Here is an 11,836-nt window from a genome sequence, read left to right as displayed (position 1 = left end):
GAAACGAAAGCTAACACGTGGGAACTGTAATTTGCTGTGTTTTGCCTTTTCTTCAGGGTACTTAAGTGCCTTTTTACACAGTGCCTTGTCAACGACGACTCCGTATAATTGTCTGGAGGTGATAGTTAGCTCTCAGCTGACTGGTGAGCTGGTTTATCTGCCTTATTATGGCGGACAACAGAGACGATGATTCTCAGCACAGGATTAAAGAGGGGGACTACGTTGTGTTGAAACGAGGGGATATCTTCAAAGCTGTGCAGATTCAGCCTAAAAAGTAAGTCAAAAACTGCAAGTAAAATCCTCCGTTTTCCTAGCTAAACATAAGCCCCACTTTGAGCCTCTCATTTATTATAATTTCAGCCACAAAGTGGGGCTAGCTACATTAAAAATGACATCTCACTAGCAGTTAGATAATGAACCATATTTTGAAATTAATTATTGATTGTGTCTGGGCACTCACATAATATCACGTGCAAATACTAATAAACTTCCTAATAGGCTAATAATAGATATTGCAAGATTTGTGGGTTATTGGGGATGTCCCACTGAGGGCTGTAAAAAAAATCAATTAATTTTATTAATTCATTGATTATTTTAATTTTTTGTCCGGTCATCTAACAGGAAGGTGATTTTTGAGAAGCAGTGGTTCTTCCTGGATAAGGCAGTGGGACACCTGCACAGCACCACGTTTGAGATCGTGTCTGGAGGTCTGCAGCCACTGAAGCCCAAAGACTCAGAGAGCTCTAACGGTGTGTAACCTGCTGTTCAATACCACACACCAGTCATGTGCACCTTCCAGTTATACATCTGACACTTGTTATGGCATTTTCATTGGGGATGCATATGTTATTTCCAGGCTGCATGTAAAAAATACGTGAAAGACTATTGACGTTTTTATGTTCACTCTGAGTAATGTCTTTATATGTTCTTCCCAGATGCGAAGGAGGCAGGCACAGACAACAGAAACATTATAGATGATGGAAAATCACAGAAACTGACCAGGGATGACATTGAGACGCTCAAAGAGCAAGGTCTGAAGGGTCAGGTACAACAGCAATCTTGCAATTACATATTATAACTGGGAAAGTATCAGTACCGGCATGGAAGCCAAGTAATGTACTGCCGGGGATGGGGCTAGCAGCAAACTGCGTTTTAGCCACGAAATACTCTGACTATGATATACACTCACACTCACTTCAAGAAATCCAAACTAACCCTTCATGTAGGAACCAGTGGGCTTGGGTTTTTTTTTTTCTTGTTATGTGGATCTTATCTTTTAAATTATCATATAAAATGATGAAGTCTAGCAGAGGAGAGACTAGTGACAGTATGTGTGTTTGCTCCACAGGAAATCATTCAGCAGCTCATAGATAACAGCTCAACATTCAAAGATAAGACTGAATATGCCCAGGATAAGTACATCAAGAAGAAAAAGAAGAAGTGAGTCACTGCTGATGGTACACCCGCACTGACTTTCAGACTTAAAATAATGCGGTGTGCTGTAATTACTGTTATCAGTTGTTCCCATTTTGTGCTTTTCCAGGTATGAAAACACTGTGACGATTCTAAAACCGTCGTGTCGCATTCTTGCTATGATGTACCATGGCCGGGAACCAGGGAAGATCTGGTGAGTCAGCACGTGGATTAACAGTATGTGTGAAAGTCGTGTTTTTATGGAGCAGGCAGAGATGAATGTATGATGTGCATGTGTTCGTGTCTTGCAGCCACCTGCGATATGACACACTTGCCCAGATGTTGACTCTGGCGAACATCCACGCTGGCAGTAAAGTTTTGGTGTTCGAGACTTGTGCTGGCCTCGTGCTCGGAGCCGTCATGGAAAGAATGGGGGGTACGTCGGTCCTGTGAAAGTTTTTGTGCTGTTTATCTCTTTGACCAAATGATTTTAGCTTTGTCTGTACAAAGAATGTATTTTCTGTCTGTAGTTTCCTTTTTCTCAGCATGTTGTGTAATTCCCCTCTCCCTCCTCCTCATCCAGGCTATGGCTCAGTGATCCAAATGTACCCAGGAGGTGAGCCTGTTCGGGCGGGTGTAGAGAGCTTTGGCTTCCCTGCACATTTTCACGATATGCTGCATGGGTTTCCCATCTGCCATGTCAATGCTCTGCTGGCAGGCACCCTGGACACCACTGCCAAAGATCCCAGTGCTGGTAGAGAACTCTCTCCAAGATGTTTATAGCCTTGTTGTTTATAGATGACAGAGTAGCTACAAGCCAGTGCTGAAATGCCAAAGAAAACTAAACCTTGCCTGATTACATCTTCATAAATGCTTTGGAAATGAAATTAGCATGTGGTCCTCTGATGGTCATTTTTCATTATTTTTCCCCTTTAAACTACACATAAAATTAGTTTAATAAATAAATTTAGAAAATAATTTTTATTCAGTAGTAGGAAAATGGACCAGTTTCTCTGATACAGATTATCTCCTTCAACGTTACAGATTCAAAGCAGGCCATCGTGGCTGCCGAGGAGAAGCAAAACCTGCCTGAGGCAGAACAGCAGGGCAGTCCAGAGGAACAGAGCATGGAGGCGAGCAGTGGCTCTGATGGTAGCCATGACCAGGAGAAACGCAAAGAAGCCAAAGTATGTCCACTGTTTACTAACCCCCATGTAGGTTTTTATTTTTTTTTTGTTGTGTGATTCTGTCCTTTTTGTGCTGCAGAACAGGAACCTGAGTCAGTTTAAGTGTAGCACATTTGAACATCTGTAATGAAACTTTTTTTCTGCATAATCAGAATCAGAATTGTCATAAAATGAAATGAAATAAAGTTAGAATTGGATCTGAAAGAGGGATTTTGTGTCCTTCCTTGATATGATTTTTGTTTTTATTTTTTAGGCTCAGGAAAGAAAGGTGAAGCTGGAGGAGAAGCGGAGGAAGCTGGCAGCCTCTGCCGCCCTGCTGGAGGGCAGGAATGCCGACGGGTTGGTGTCAGATTTAGCTTCTGCTTTCATCTATGCTGCTCTGCTCTTTCCAGCATCAGCCTCTTTCTCCTCCACCTTTGCTTTATCAGTCTGGATTGCGCCTTGCAGTAAACAACAGTAATTAGAATAGATTTCCCAGGATGAGAAACTGATGAATGGTTCAACGATTGAGTCTCTCCATAAGCCAAATGCTAAATCTTTTGCCTTTCTCTGACCTAATGCACAGCAGTTGGTGCACGGTGCGTGAACAAGGTGAACAAAGTGATTGCTTTGCAATTCCCTGTCATATAAAGAACTTGCTTTATAGCTTTTTAATGATTGATGGATGAAGTGTTGAAAGGGTGACATCTGAGCCAGAAGTACAAGTATTGATCTGGTTAGACTATTGACTTCCCTACATCAGTCCTCCCCACATAATAGCAGCTATATCATAAACAGTACCTCAGAGCACAATTACCCTGACAGTCCTAAATCAGCTTCTTTTACTGACTCTCACCCAGCTACATAAAATAAAAAATGAGCCTTCCGATCATAACTCACATGCAGCACTGATGAGATAAATTACGATACTGTCAACTAACACATTCCCAATAACAAAGTGTATGTTATATAGTGCACTGTGTATTTCATATTGGACAGGTTTACTTGATCATCCGTTTGTTTCTCACATACAGGTTGGTTATAGCCAGTCGCTTTCACCCATGTCCAGTCCTCATGTGTCTGCTCAAATTCCTCTCCCCCTCCAGGCCTTTTGTAGTCTACTCCCAATACAAAGAGGTAAGACCATCACGGCTGGTGGTATTAACAAGAGCCACAGCAACACTGTAGATGTCCCCCACTGAATGAGCATTATTGCTTGCCTGAGAAAGGGCTCTCATTAGCGGCCACTGCACACAGGTTTTATTGCCCAGGGTTCCAGCGGGGAATGTCCTTATACATTACTGCAGCGGACATCCCTGTCATTGCCATGGACTTAGGATGCTTATCACGTTCTAGCACTTATTACGTCTGTTGTGCTTATGTTGCTAAAAAGATCAGTGGGTGTGTGTGTGCTTGTGTGTCAACTTGTTGACTCTGCAGTCTTCCTCTGAATGCTCCTTTTTAATCTCTTCCCCCTCGATATCTGCAGCCTCTTATCGAGTGCTACACTAAACTCAAGGAACAAGGCGGTGCGGTCAGTCTCAGACTCACAGACACCTGGCTCAGACATTACCAGGTAAGATTTTCATCATCCATTAACAATGGAGCAGATGACTATGTGCAATGTGAAAAGGGCCGTTCATAGTGATGAGCCCGTAGACTCTTAACTCTGCACTTCCCCTCAGCTCAGCCAACCGTCTTTCAGCTGGTTCTTTTCATTTTACACTGCAGGACTTTACTTACTGGACTTCACCCTTCTCCTCTGCTCCTTGTTTTCAGATGTGTCAGGCAGCTGTTTTCAGTTAGCTGGTGGATTACATACTGTGCGTCAAAACAAATGGCGTCACAATTTCCATCATTTCATGGTGAAATTATCAAATTGGTTGCTGTGGCCGACCAAAGTTTATTGTTTGACTGTAAACATATTTACAAGTTGTAATCATATAAAACAGAAGCTGGAGCCAGCTAATGATTGATATTTTTCTTTGACTTAAACCATTAAATCCATTATCAGCATTGTTGCTGCTTAATCAATCCACTCATTGTGTAAAAGTTAGTCCTTCATTAACTCCAAGAAGAAGAAAGTCAGTTCTATCCCCTTTGTATTGCTTGAACTGTGTTGCAGGCTTTCCACATTTGGCAGCATCAGTTCTTTGGAATAAGATTCTTGTCCCCGTGCCTGATCCATTATTACAGACTCCCATCATTTGCTGTCACTGCTCCTGTTTTTTTTTTTTTTTTTCTGCTACAACTGCGCCCCAACTGGCTGCAAACTAACTGTTTGCATACTCAAAGAGATCTTCCCCTCCAGACCAAAGTGTTATACCTTGCAGCCCTTCCTGTAGAATTAATCTCTCCTGACTGTATGTCTGCATCCTATCCCTAGGTGTTGCCTAACAGGACGCATCCTCTGCTGCTGATGAGTGGGGGCGGGGGCTACCTCCTCTCAGGAACAACAGTTGCCATGGACCGCTCCAAACCTGCGGGCTCCCAGCGAGCTGAGGAACCAGCACCAAAGAGACAGAAACTGACAGACACTGAAGGATAAACACAGAAGCATCAAATGTTTTAAGGGCACATTACCAGTGGCTTATAGGGATTTTCCTCCAGGATTGACTTCTCTGTCTGCTGACCCGACCTGACACATCTGGAATAAGGGAGACGGCGTGTCTGGTTTGCATTCATCAGAGCACTTTCTCCTGTCTTGTGTATTCAGATCAGTACAGATGAAGGCGTAATGCTGAGGAGTAGACTGTAAGCCAGTTTGGGTTGAATGAGCTCAGTGTATGTGTTACGCAAGGAACTGCTGAAATAATCTTTTGTGTGTTGAGACTAAAAGACAGATTTATGTCTTATGCCTTGAGACCAGGTGTAGAAACATTTTTTTCGCCCAATTGATGCTCTCCAGCTTATAACTATTTTTATTTTGTTATCCCTGCAGGAAGTGCCATTTGTTACGTGATCCAGTTGCTAGTGCAGCTTCGCTGTAGGTCACATCTGTATCTGCACAGAATTAAAGAGACTGTTAAAGAACCTCATGTGTGAACACGTTTTCTTTCCCTCAGGAAATAATTTGAGAGAGATTTGTTTGGTCCCAGAATATAACTCCTTTTATTGAGTGCAGACTGAACAAGCTCCTCAGATCACGATTATGTGAATAACTTGTCTCATATTATTTTCAGAGTTTATCTTACTATATATATATCTATATATATATATATATATATAAACATCAAAACCATTCCCATGCTGATTAATTAGATAACATCAAAATATCACAAATACCATGATAAACAAGTTGATAAACTGCTTTTGGCAAGGCTCCAGGTTTTTTTTTATGTCTTTTTTTTTTTTGTCTTTTTCGACACTGTAAGCACATTACATTGGCAGACGCACAGTAAGACAGCAGCTTTTATCCACTGATAGTGAAGTGGAATGCTGTGAAATGTCCATCTTGGCTTATGTACTGTTGTCATGCAACTTGGCAGCGATTTTCTGCAACTCCATGTCCATCGCTGCTAGGTTCTCCAGTTCTTTCTCCTGAAAAACGAGGAATATTTATATATCAGCAACTAAACAGTGTCAGTTTATATCATGACATCTGAACAGTCACTGTGTATGGAATATAAAACAGGATTAAATTTGCATAACTTACCTTGCCAGTTTCAAAATCTGTGTAAATATGCTGAATTGGTCATTTAGATTACCAATTACGATACATTCCCTTGTTATCAACTTGAGTTGTGGTGCCTTAAAATTGATGCCTCCAACCCCCTGATTTGATTTTCTGATTCAAAGTCTCTACAGGCTGCTTCTCTCTTGTGAGCGGGTATATTGCTCTTGGAGGCAATAATCTCAAGGCTCTCTGTGTGATTACTGCAACAGTCATAAAAAGCTGGTGCGGAAAGCGCACACAGAAAAAAGGGGACAAAGAAGCAGATAGACCAAATGTTGAAAAGAAGAGCTGATATGAGCAAGGCAAAAAAAACACATTCTGTGTATGCCAGAGCTGAGGGACGACTCACTGGCCATGAATACACTGGTCCCATTTTGTCCTCATGCATTTGGGACATGCTGATGAGGGACAGTCCTTGATGTGCATTTGCACAGATGCATATTCACTGATGCTCTGTGGTTCTGAAGGCTAAATCCTGACATCTCCATGTAGACTGGAGATTTCCATAATGAGCATGGCTGCTTTTTTCCCGCAGTGAAGCAGCATGGTGGAGGAACCTGATGTGCCTCATGGCTTACTGGGTCAGCTGAATATATACGGGGAAATTGTTTTTGTTTTTGTTTTTTCATGGAAAAAAGGCATGGAAGCAGAATAAAAACTAAGCTTACAAATGTATCTATTTTCAATTAGTTTTTAAGATGTGCATGTATTTTAGACTAACCTTTTTTTGGCCTAAATCCTGGCTGCTACACAGTACTATTAAGGACTATAAGTATCAGATACAGACTATAGAATCCTGTGTTGCACAGTCAATCACCCTATGTACTGCAGATAACATTATGGATTTTCCAGACTTCAATTTAGTGGTCTAGTTAGAGTTTTAACACAGTGTACATGACAGCAAATACATCCTCGCGTCAATCATGAAGCTCATTTAGTGAAGGTTTTACCTCCTGTGCTGTAAGTGCTCTCTGGTACATGCTCTTCTTTGCCTCCTCTTGATTAGAGTGGTTGGCCAGCTGGTTTATCTTATAGCTCAGCAACTTTGCGAGTTCATCCATCTGAACACATTAAAGGCAGAACCAGATTACGTCCAGACTGTACAGCGTGGGCCAAAATAATGATCTGCTAATCAAAACTTAACTGGTTAATGCTAAAAAAGTCAAATTGATAAAGAATCACTGGGCGTGTTATTTAGAACATGTATGGGTGTTGGGTCAGTTCTATTCAATATTACACACACATGCTAAAATGTTTAATAAGCTGAGAAAATGTATAAAATTGCCCAAGTACATGTTCTTAAAAATTAGATGTCAAGATCACATTTCCTCAGTTCGCATGTTCACGTCGAGTCTCCAAAGCTACATATAATTTGCAACTACATTACTTCTGTTTCATATTAGGCACTTTGTGTATCATGATGCCCACCTTGTTTGAGGTTGCAGCGTGCTCGTCTGAATCCCTTTTAAACCATGCAGGGTGGTAGTAGCCTCTATAAATCCAGGGATTACGCTTCTCTGCCAAATACCTGAAAAACAATTAGATTCTGTTCTACCAGTGGTTTTCATGTCAGCACATGCACACTGCTGAAAGGGTTTGTTCATTTCTTATGCAAATTTGTATTTTGATCCCTGTTGAGTGCAGACATGTAATATTGAACTGTGCAGGGTGCTGCTCTCCAGAATGTATAACAAACAATTAAAGAGCAGAAGTTATCAGATAGAAGTACCTGTCCTTTGCTGCCTCCTTGTATTCCTCTGAATCGTCCCTCTGTTCTTCTTCTTCTTCTGATGAGCCTCCACCACGCTTGTGAAATTTCTTTTTATGGTGGTATCGATGTCTTGGTTTCCATATGCGCTTTTCTATTTCTTCCTCCTCTTTTCCATTTCTTTTGTCCAAGCCCCAGGACTCCTGGCTGCGTTCCCCGTCCGGCTCTTCTCTCTCCTCCTCTGAGAGCTCCTCGTCACGCTTGTGTCTCCTCTGGTGGTACCTTCCAGCTCTCCAGTCTCTTTTGTCTCTTCCAGTATCAAAATCCCAATATTCCTGGCTGCGTTCTTCATCAGGCTCTTCCCTGGCTTCCTCTGAGAGCTCTTCATCACGTTTGTGTCTCCTCTGGTGGTACCTTCCAGCTCTCCAGTCTCTTTTGTCTCTTCCAGTGTCGAAGTCCCATGATTCTTGGCTGCGTTCTTCATCGGGCTCTTCCCTGGCTTCCTCTGAGAGCTCTTCATCACGTTTGTGTCTCCTCTGGTGGTACCTGCCGGCCCTCCACTCTCTTTTGTCTCTTCCAGTATCAAAGTCCCATGATTCCTGGCTGCGTTCTTCATCGGGCTCTTCCCTGGCTTCCTCTGAGAGCTCTTCATCACGTTTGTGTCTCCTCTGGTGGTACCTGCCGGCCCTCCACTCTCTTTTGTCTCTTCCAGTATCAAAGTCCCATGATTCCTGGCTGCGTTCTTCATCAGGCTCTTCCCTAGCTTCCTCTGACAACTCTTCATCACGTTTGTGTCTCCTTTGGTGGTACCTTCCAGCCCTCCATTCCCTCTTGTCCCTTTCATCGTCAAGACCCCAATATTCCTGGCTGCGATCGTCACCTTCATCCTCCCCCTCACCACGTTTGTGGAGCTTTTTCTTGTGGTGGTAGCGATGTGTTGGCTTCCATATGCGCTTGTATCTCTCCTCTTCATTCTCGTTCCTATGCCTTTTGTCTACATCCCAGGACTCCTGGCTGCGTTCCTCCTCTGGCTCCTCCCTCTCATCTCCTAAAGGTTCCTCATCTCGTTTGTGTTTTCTTTGGTGGTATCTCCCAGGCCTCCAGTTCCTCTTCTCTCTGTCTTCGTCTTCTTCTTCTTCCGATCTCTTCTCTTCTAGCCCCCAACTCTCCTGACTGCGCTCGTTGTCCTCTTCTTCCTCTCCTCGTTTGTGTTTCCGTTGGTATGGAGGCCTCCAGCTGCTCCTCTTCTCCCGCTCTTCTTCCTCTTCGTTCTCGTGTCTCTTCTCCTTCTCGTCCACCAGACTCCAGGATTCTTGGCTGCGCTCGTCTTCTGGGATTACTCTTTTTTCCTCTACGGTTTTCAGGAGAGCCTCGATGTCTTTCACATCTGCTCCCTTTGCCTCAGGCACCTCAGGATGACCTTTGACCACCTCTCCATTAGTTGCTATGCCCTCTGCATTCTTCTTGTCAAGTGGAGCATGTTTAACCCCTGCGACAGAACAAAAGATCAAAAGAGGTGTAAAGATCCACTTAATATAGCTCTTGGGGACAGGTAAGTAATGATGGATTTCTTATTGGACTTCAGCCTTTACGCCAAATCTCATCTTGTATTTGATCAAACTGGTTAATTAACTGTTTGATAGATACATCTAATTATAAGCTACTGGACTGTGTTAGAAGGGTATCCTGAATATTTAACTACTACTGATCTCCATTCACACTGAACAACAAGGCCGTAGCTATGGTGCCAACACTGAGTGGGACTAAATGTGCAGGACTAAATGTGTCTAGGTGCCCCCCTCCCAGGAAAAATAATCTGAATTGAAAACTCATTTCTAAAATATTTTAAAATTCACTAATACATGGGATGTGTTTTTTTATACTTTACTCAGGCTTCACTTGTGCTTTCTGACAAATACACTGGAAGTAAAAAAGACATTGAAGTGAATGTGAGGCTAATCAGTATTCCAGTTAATTTAGCTATGCAAGCTAGCGTTAGAGATTGATTAATTAGGATTCGCAAATCAGATGTTTTCAACTAAAAAACTTCTATATTGATATATATATATATATATATATATTGTTATCTATTTTCCTGGTCGAAGTGAATTACAACTATTGGTACAGTTTTAGAATAGAAAATGTCCCATCAACAACTTAGATTAGCAGATAATGCACAGAATGTCTGCTAGCTAGCTTACATTCAGACAGGAATTTAGCATAACACTTCCAGAAGATAGCATTCATAAAATTATCATTTTTTTAACAATTAACAAAAACTGTCACAGTTGACTTATTACATTCTAGTTTTCCATTTTTTCAGTTTTTGATAGACTTGAAAGTAGTGAAAGTGTTTGATATAGGTTGTACCCACCCGCAAAAATCAAGCTATAGTTTCTGCAGGGGTACGGCAACCCCACTTGGACAAACTACACACGGATCTGCAGTGCGCCATAATACTAGAACCAGCAGCAAGGCACGATGTTGTAAGTTTAGTTACAATTATCATTACATTTGTTCATGATTATTTCGATCGATGGTGCATGGTTGCCTATCATAGCATACTTTTTAAAATGTGTTTTATGTCAATAATTTTGAGCGAATTTGAATATTGAGTGTCATAGTGTTCAGTTTCTGCTACAAACCTGCTTGGAGGATGTCTTTGCAGTCCTGGTCCAGCTGGGAGTCCGGTTTGGAGAGCGCTTTGGAAAGGACTTCAACCAAGCATCGCGTTACCTGCAGAAAAACAAAGAACCTAAATATGTACTGTTGCTCCTTTCTGCTTTTCTGCCTTCCGCGTCTTCACAGCTACTGTTTTAAACTTCATAATTAAACTCCATGATGAACGCATACCATATCTTCTCTCTGCCCTTCTTTTCCCACTGGAAGCGCCAGATTTCCTGCAATAGAAAAAAAGTATTTATGTTAAAACGAGTCAAATGTGGCATTGCGTACACTGAAGTGTCTCTGTCCGTGGTCCTGAAGTGAAGTGGTCCTCTCTAACTTAACAGCGCTCCGCGAGAAGAGAGCCCACCACCCGTCCACCTACCTGTCAGCAAAGCCGCTACCGCAACAGCGGCAAAGATAAGTCTCATCTTGGCGAGGTGAAGGTATATCCAAAAATAAAAGGCGACCAGCTCCCGTCCTCTCCGTAGCGGCAGGGGAGAGCTGCGCTGACTGGGCGCCCGCTGCTCTGAAGAACGGAGCAGAGGAGCGCCTCAAATACGGAGAGGAGTGGGCTGGGGGAGCGTGGGAGGAGGGCTTCAGGCTCTGCTAATGTCATGACTCATTAGACCCGCGAAGAGAGTGATGGGAGAGAAATGTGATGCATGCACGACATTTTGTGACAAGCGAATCGGCAGATTTGGTTAGTGTCACAGGTCATTCAGGTGATCGTTCGCACAGATTGACGAGAGGGCACAATTAGAGTCCACGCATGCTTGTGTTTAATGCCACGAGACGCCTGAGGACAGACAGGTAGAGAGGACAGAGGGTGGACACAGCATCACGAATGCTCTTATGCAATGTGAGTCTTATGTGAGGACTTCTGTTGTTCTGATTTTGAAGTCAGAGAGAAGTTGTTTCAGCTGAGCCTTTGTTTTGAAGTCTACTCAAAAGCATAATATCTGAATTCTTCACGTATAATCAACTCATGTAAGAAGGTATTTCTCTCCAGTCTCTGGCTGAAGCTACGCAATATCTCCTTAGTCCCAGCTGCAGTGATGCCCTACAGTCTGTTTGCTTAAATGATTGATTGTAATGTAGGCTAAAGCACCATATATTAATAAGAAAAAGTTAAGTATACATGTACAGCCATGGAGTCTTGGCTGACCCTGAGTCAGAATTTAGACCAACTGACTCCTCAATAATTCA

At 42.6% G+C, this 11,836-nt stretch overlaps 2 protein-coding genes across 2 annotated transcripts; one reads left to right on the top strand and one right to left on the bottom strand.

Annotated features, from left to right (window-relative positions):
* On the top strand, positions 1–5,596 carry trmt6 (tRNA methyltransferase 6 non-catalytic subunit). The gene is made up of 12 exons (XM_041958810.1): positions 1–274; positions 622–749; positions 936–1,045; positions 1,349–1,440; positions 1,544–1,627; positions 1,725–1,849; positions 1,997–2,167; positions 2,458–2,600; positions 2,854–2,939; positions 3,614–3,716; positions 4,069–4,155; positions 4,966–5,596. Exons 1-12 carry the CDS (start codon positions 168–170, stop codon positions 5,125–5,127), a joined length of 1,398 nt encoding a protein of 465 aa, XP_041814744.1. The 5' UTR covers positions 1–167; the 3' UTR covers positions 5,128–5,596.
* A 295-nt stretch (positions 5,597–5,891) lies between these two features.
* On the bottom strand, positions 5,892–11,068 carry chgb (chromogranin B). The gene is made up of 7 exons (XM_041959365.1): positions 11,013–11,068; positions 10,817–10,863; positions 10,609–10,699; positions 7,985–9,452; positions 7,684–7,783; positions 7,206–7,316; positions 5,892–6,119 (listed from the first exon to the last, which is right to left on the bottom strand). Exons 1-7 carry the CDS (start codon positions 11,056–11,058, stop codon positions 6,039–6,041), a joined length of 1,944 nt encoding a protein of 647 aa, XP_041815299.1. The 5' UTR covers positions 11,059–11,068; the 3' UTR covers positions 5,892–6,038.
* Between the last annotated feature and the right edge of the window lie 768 nt (positions 11,069–11,836).

This window comes from Chelmon rostratus, chromosome 18 (genome assembly GCF_017976325.1).
Source record: "Chelmon rostratus isolate fCheRos1 chromosome 18, fCheRos1.pri, whole genome shotgun sequence".
In the NCBI taxonomy this organism is placed as follows: domain Eukaryota; kingdom Metazoa; phylum Chordata; class Actinopteri; order Chaetodontiformes; family Chaetodontidae; genus Chelmon; species Chelmon rostratus.
Note: the sequence above shows the minus strand (reverse complement) of the source record. Positions and strands in the feature narration are given on the sequence as shown.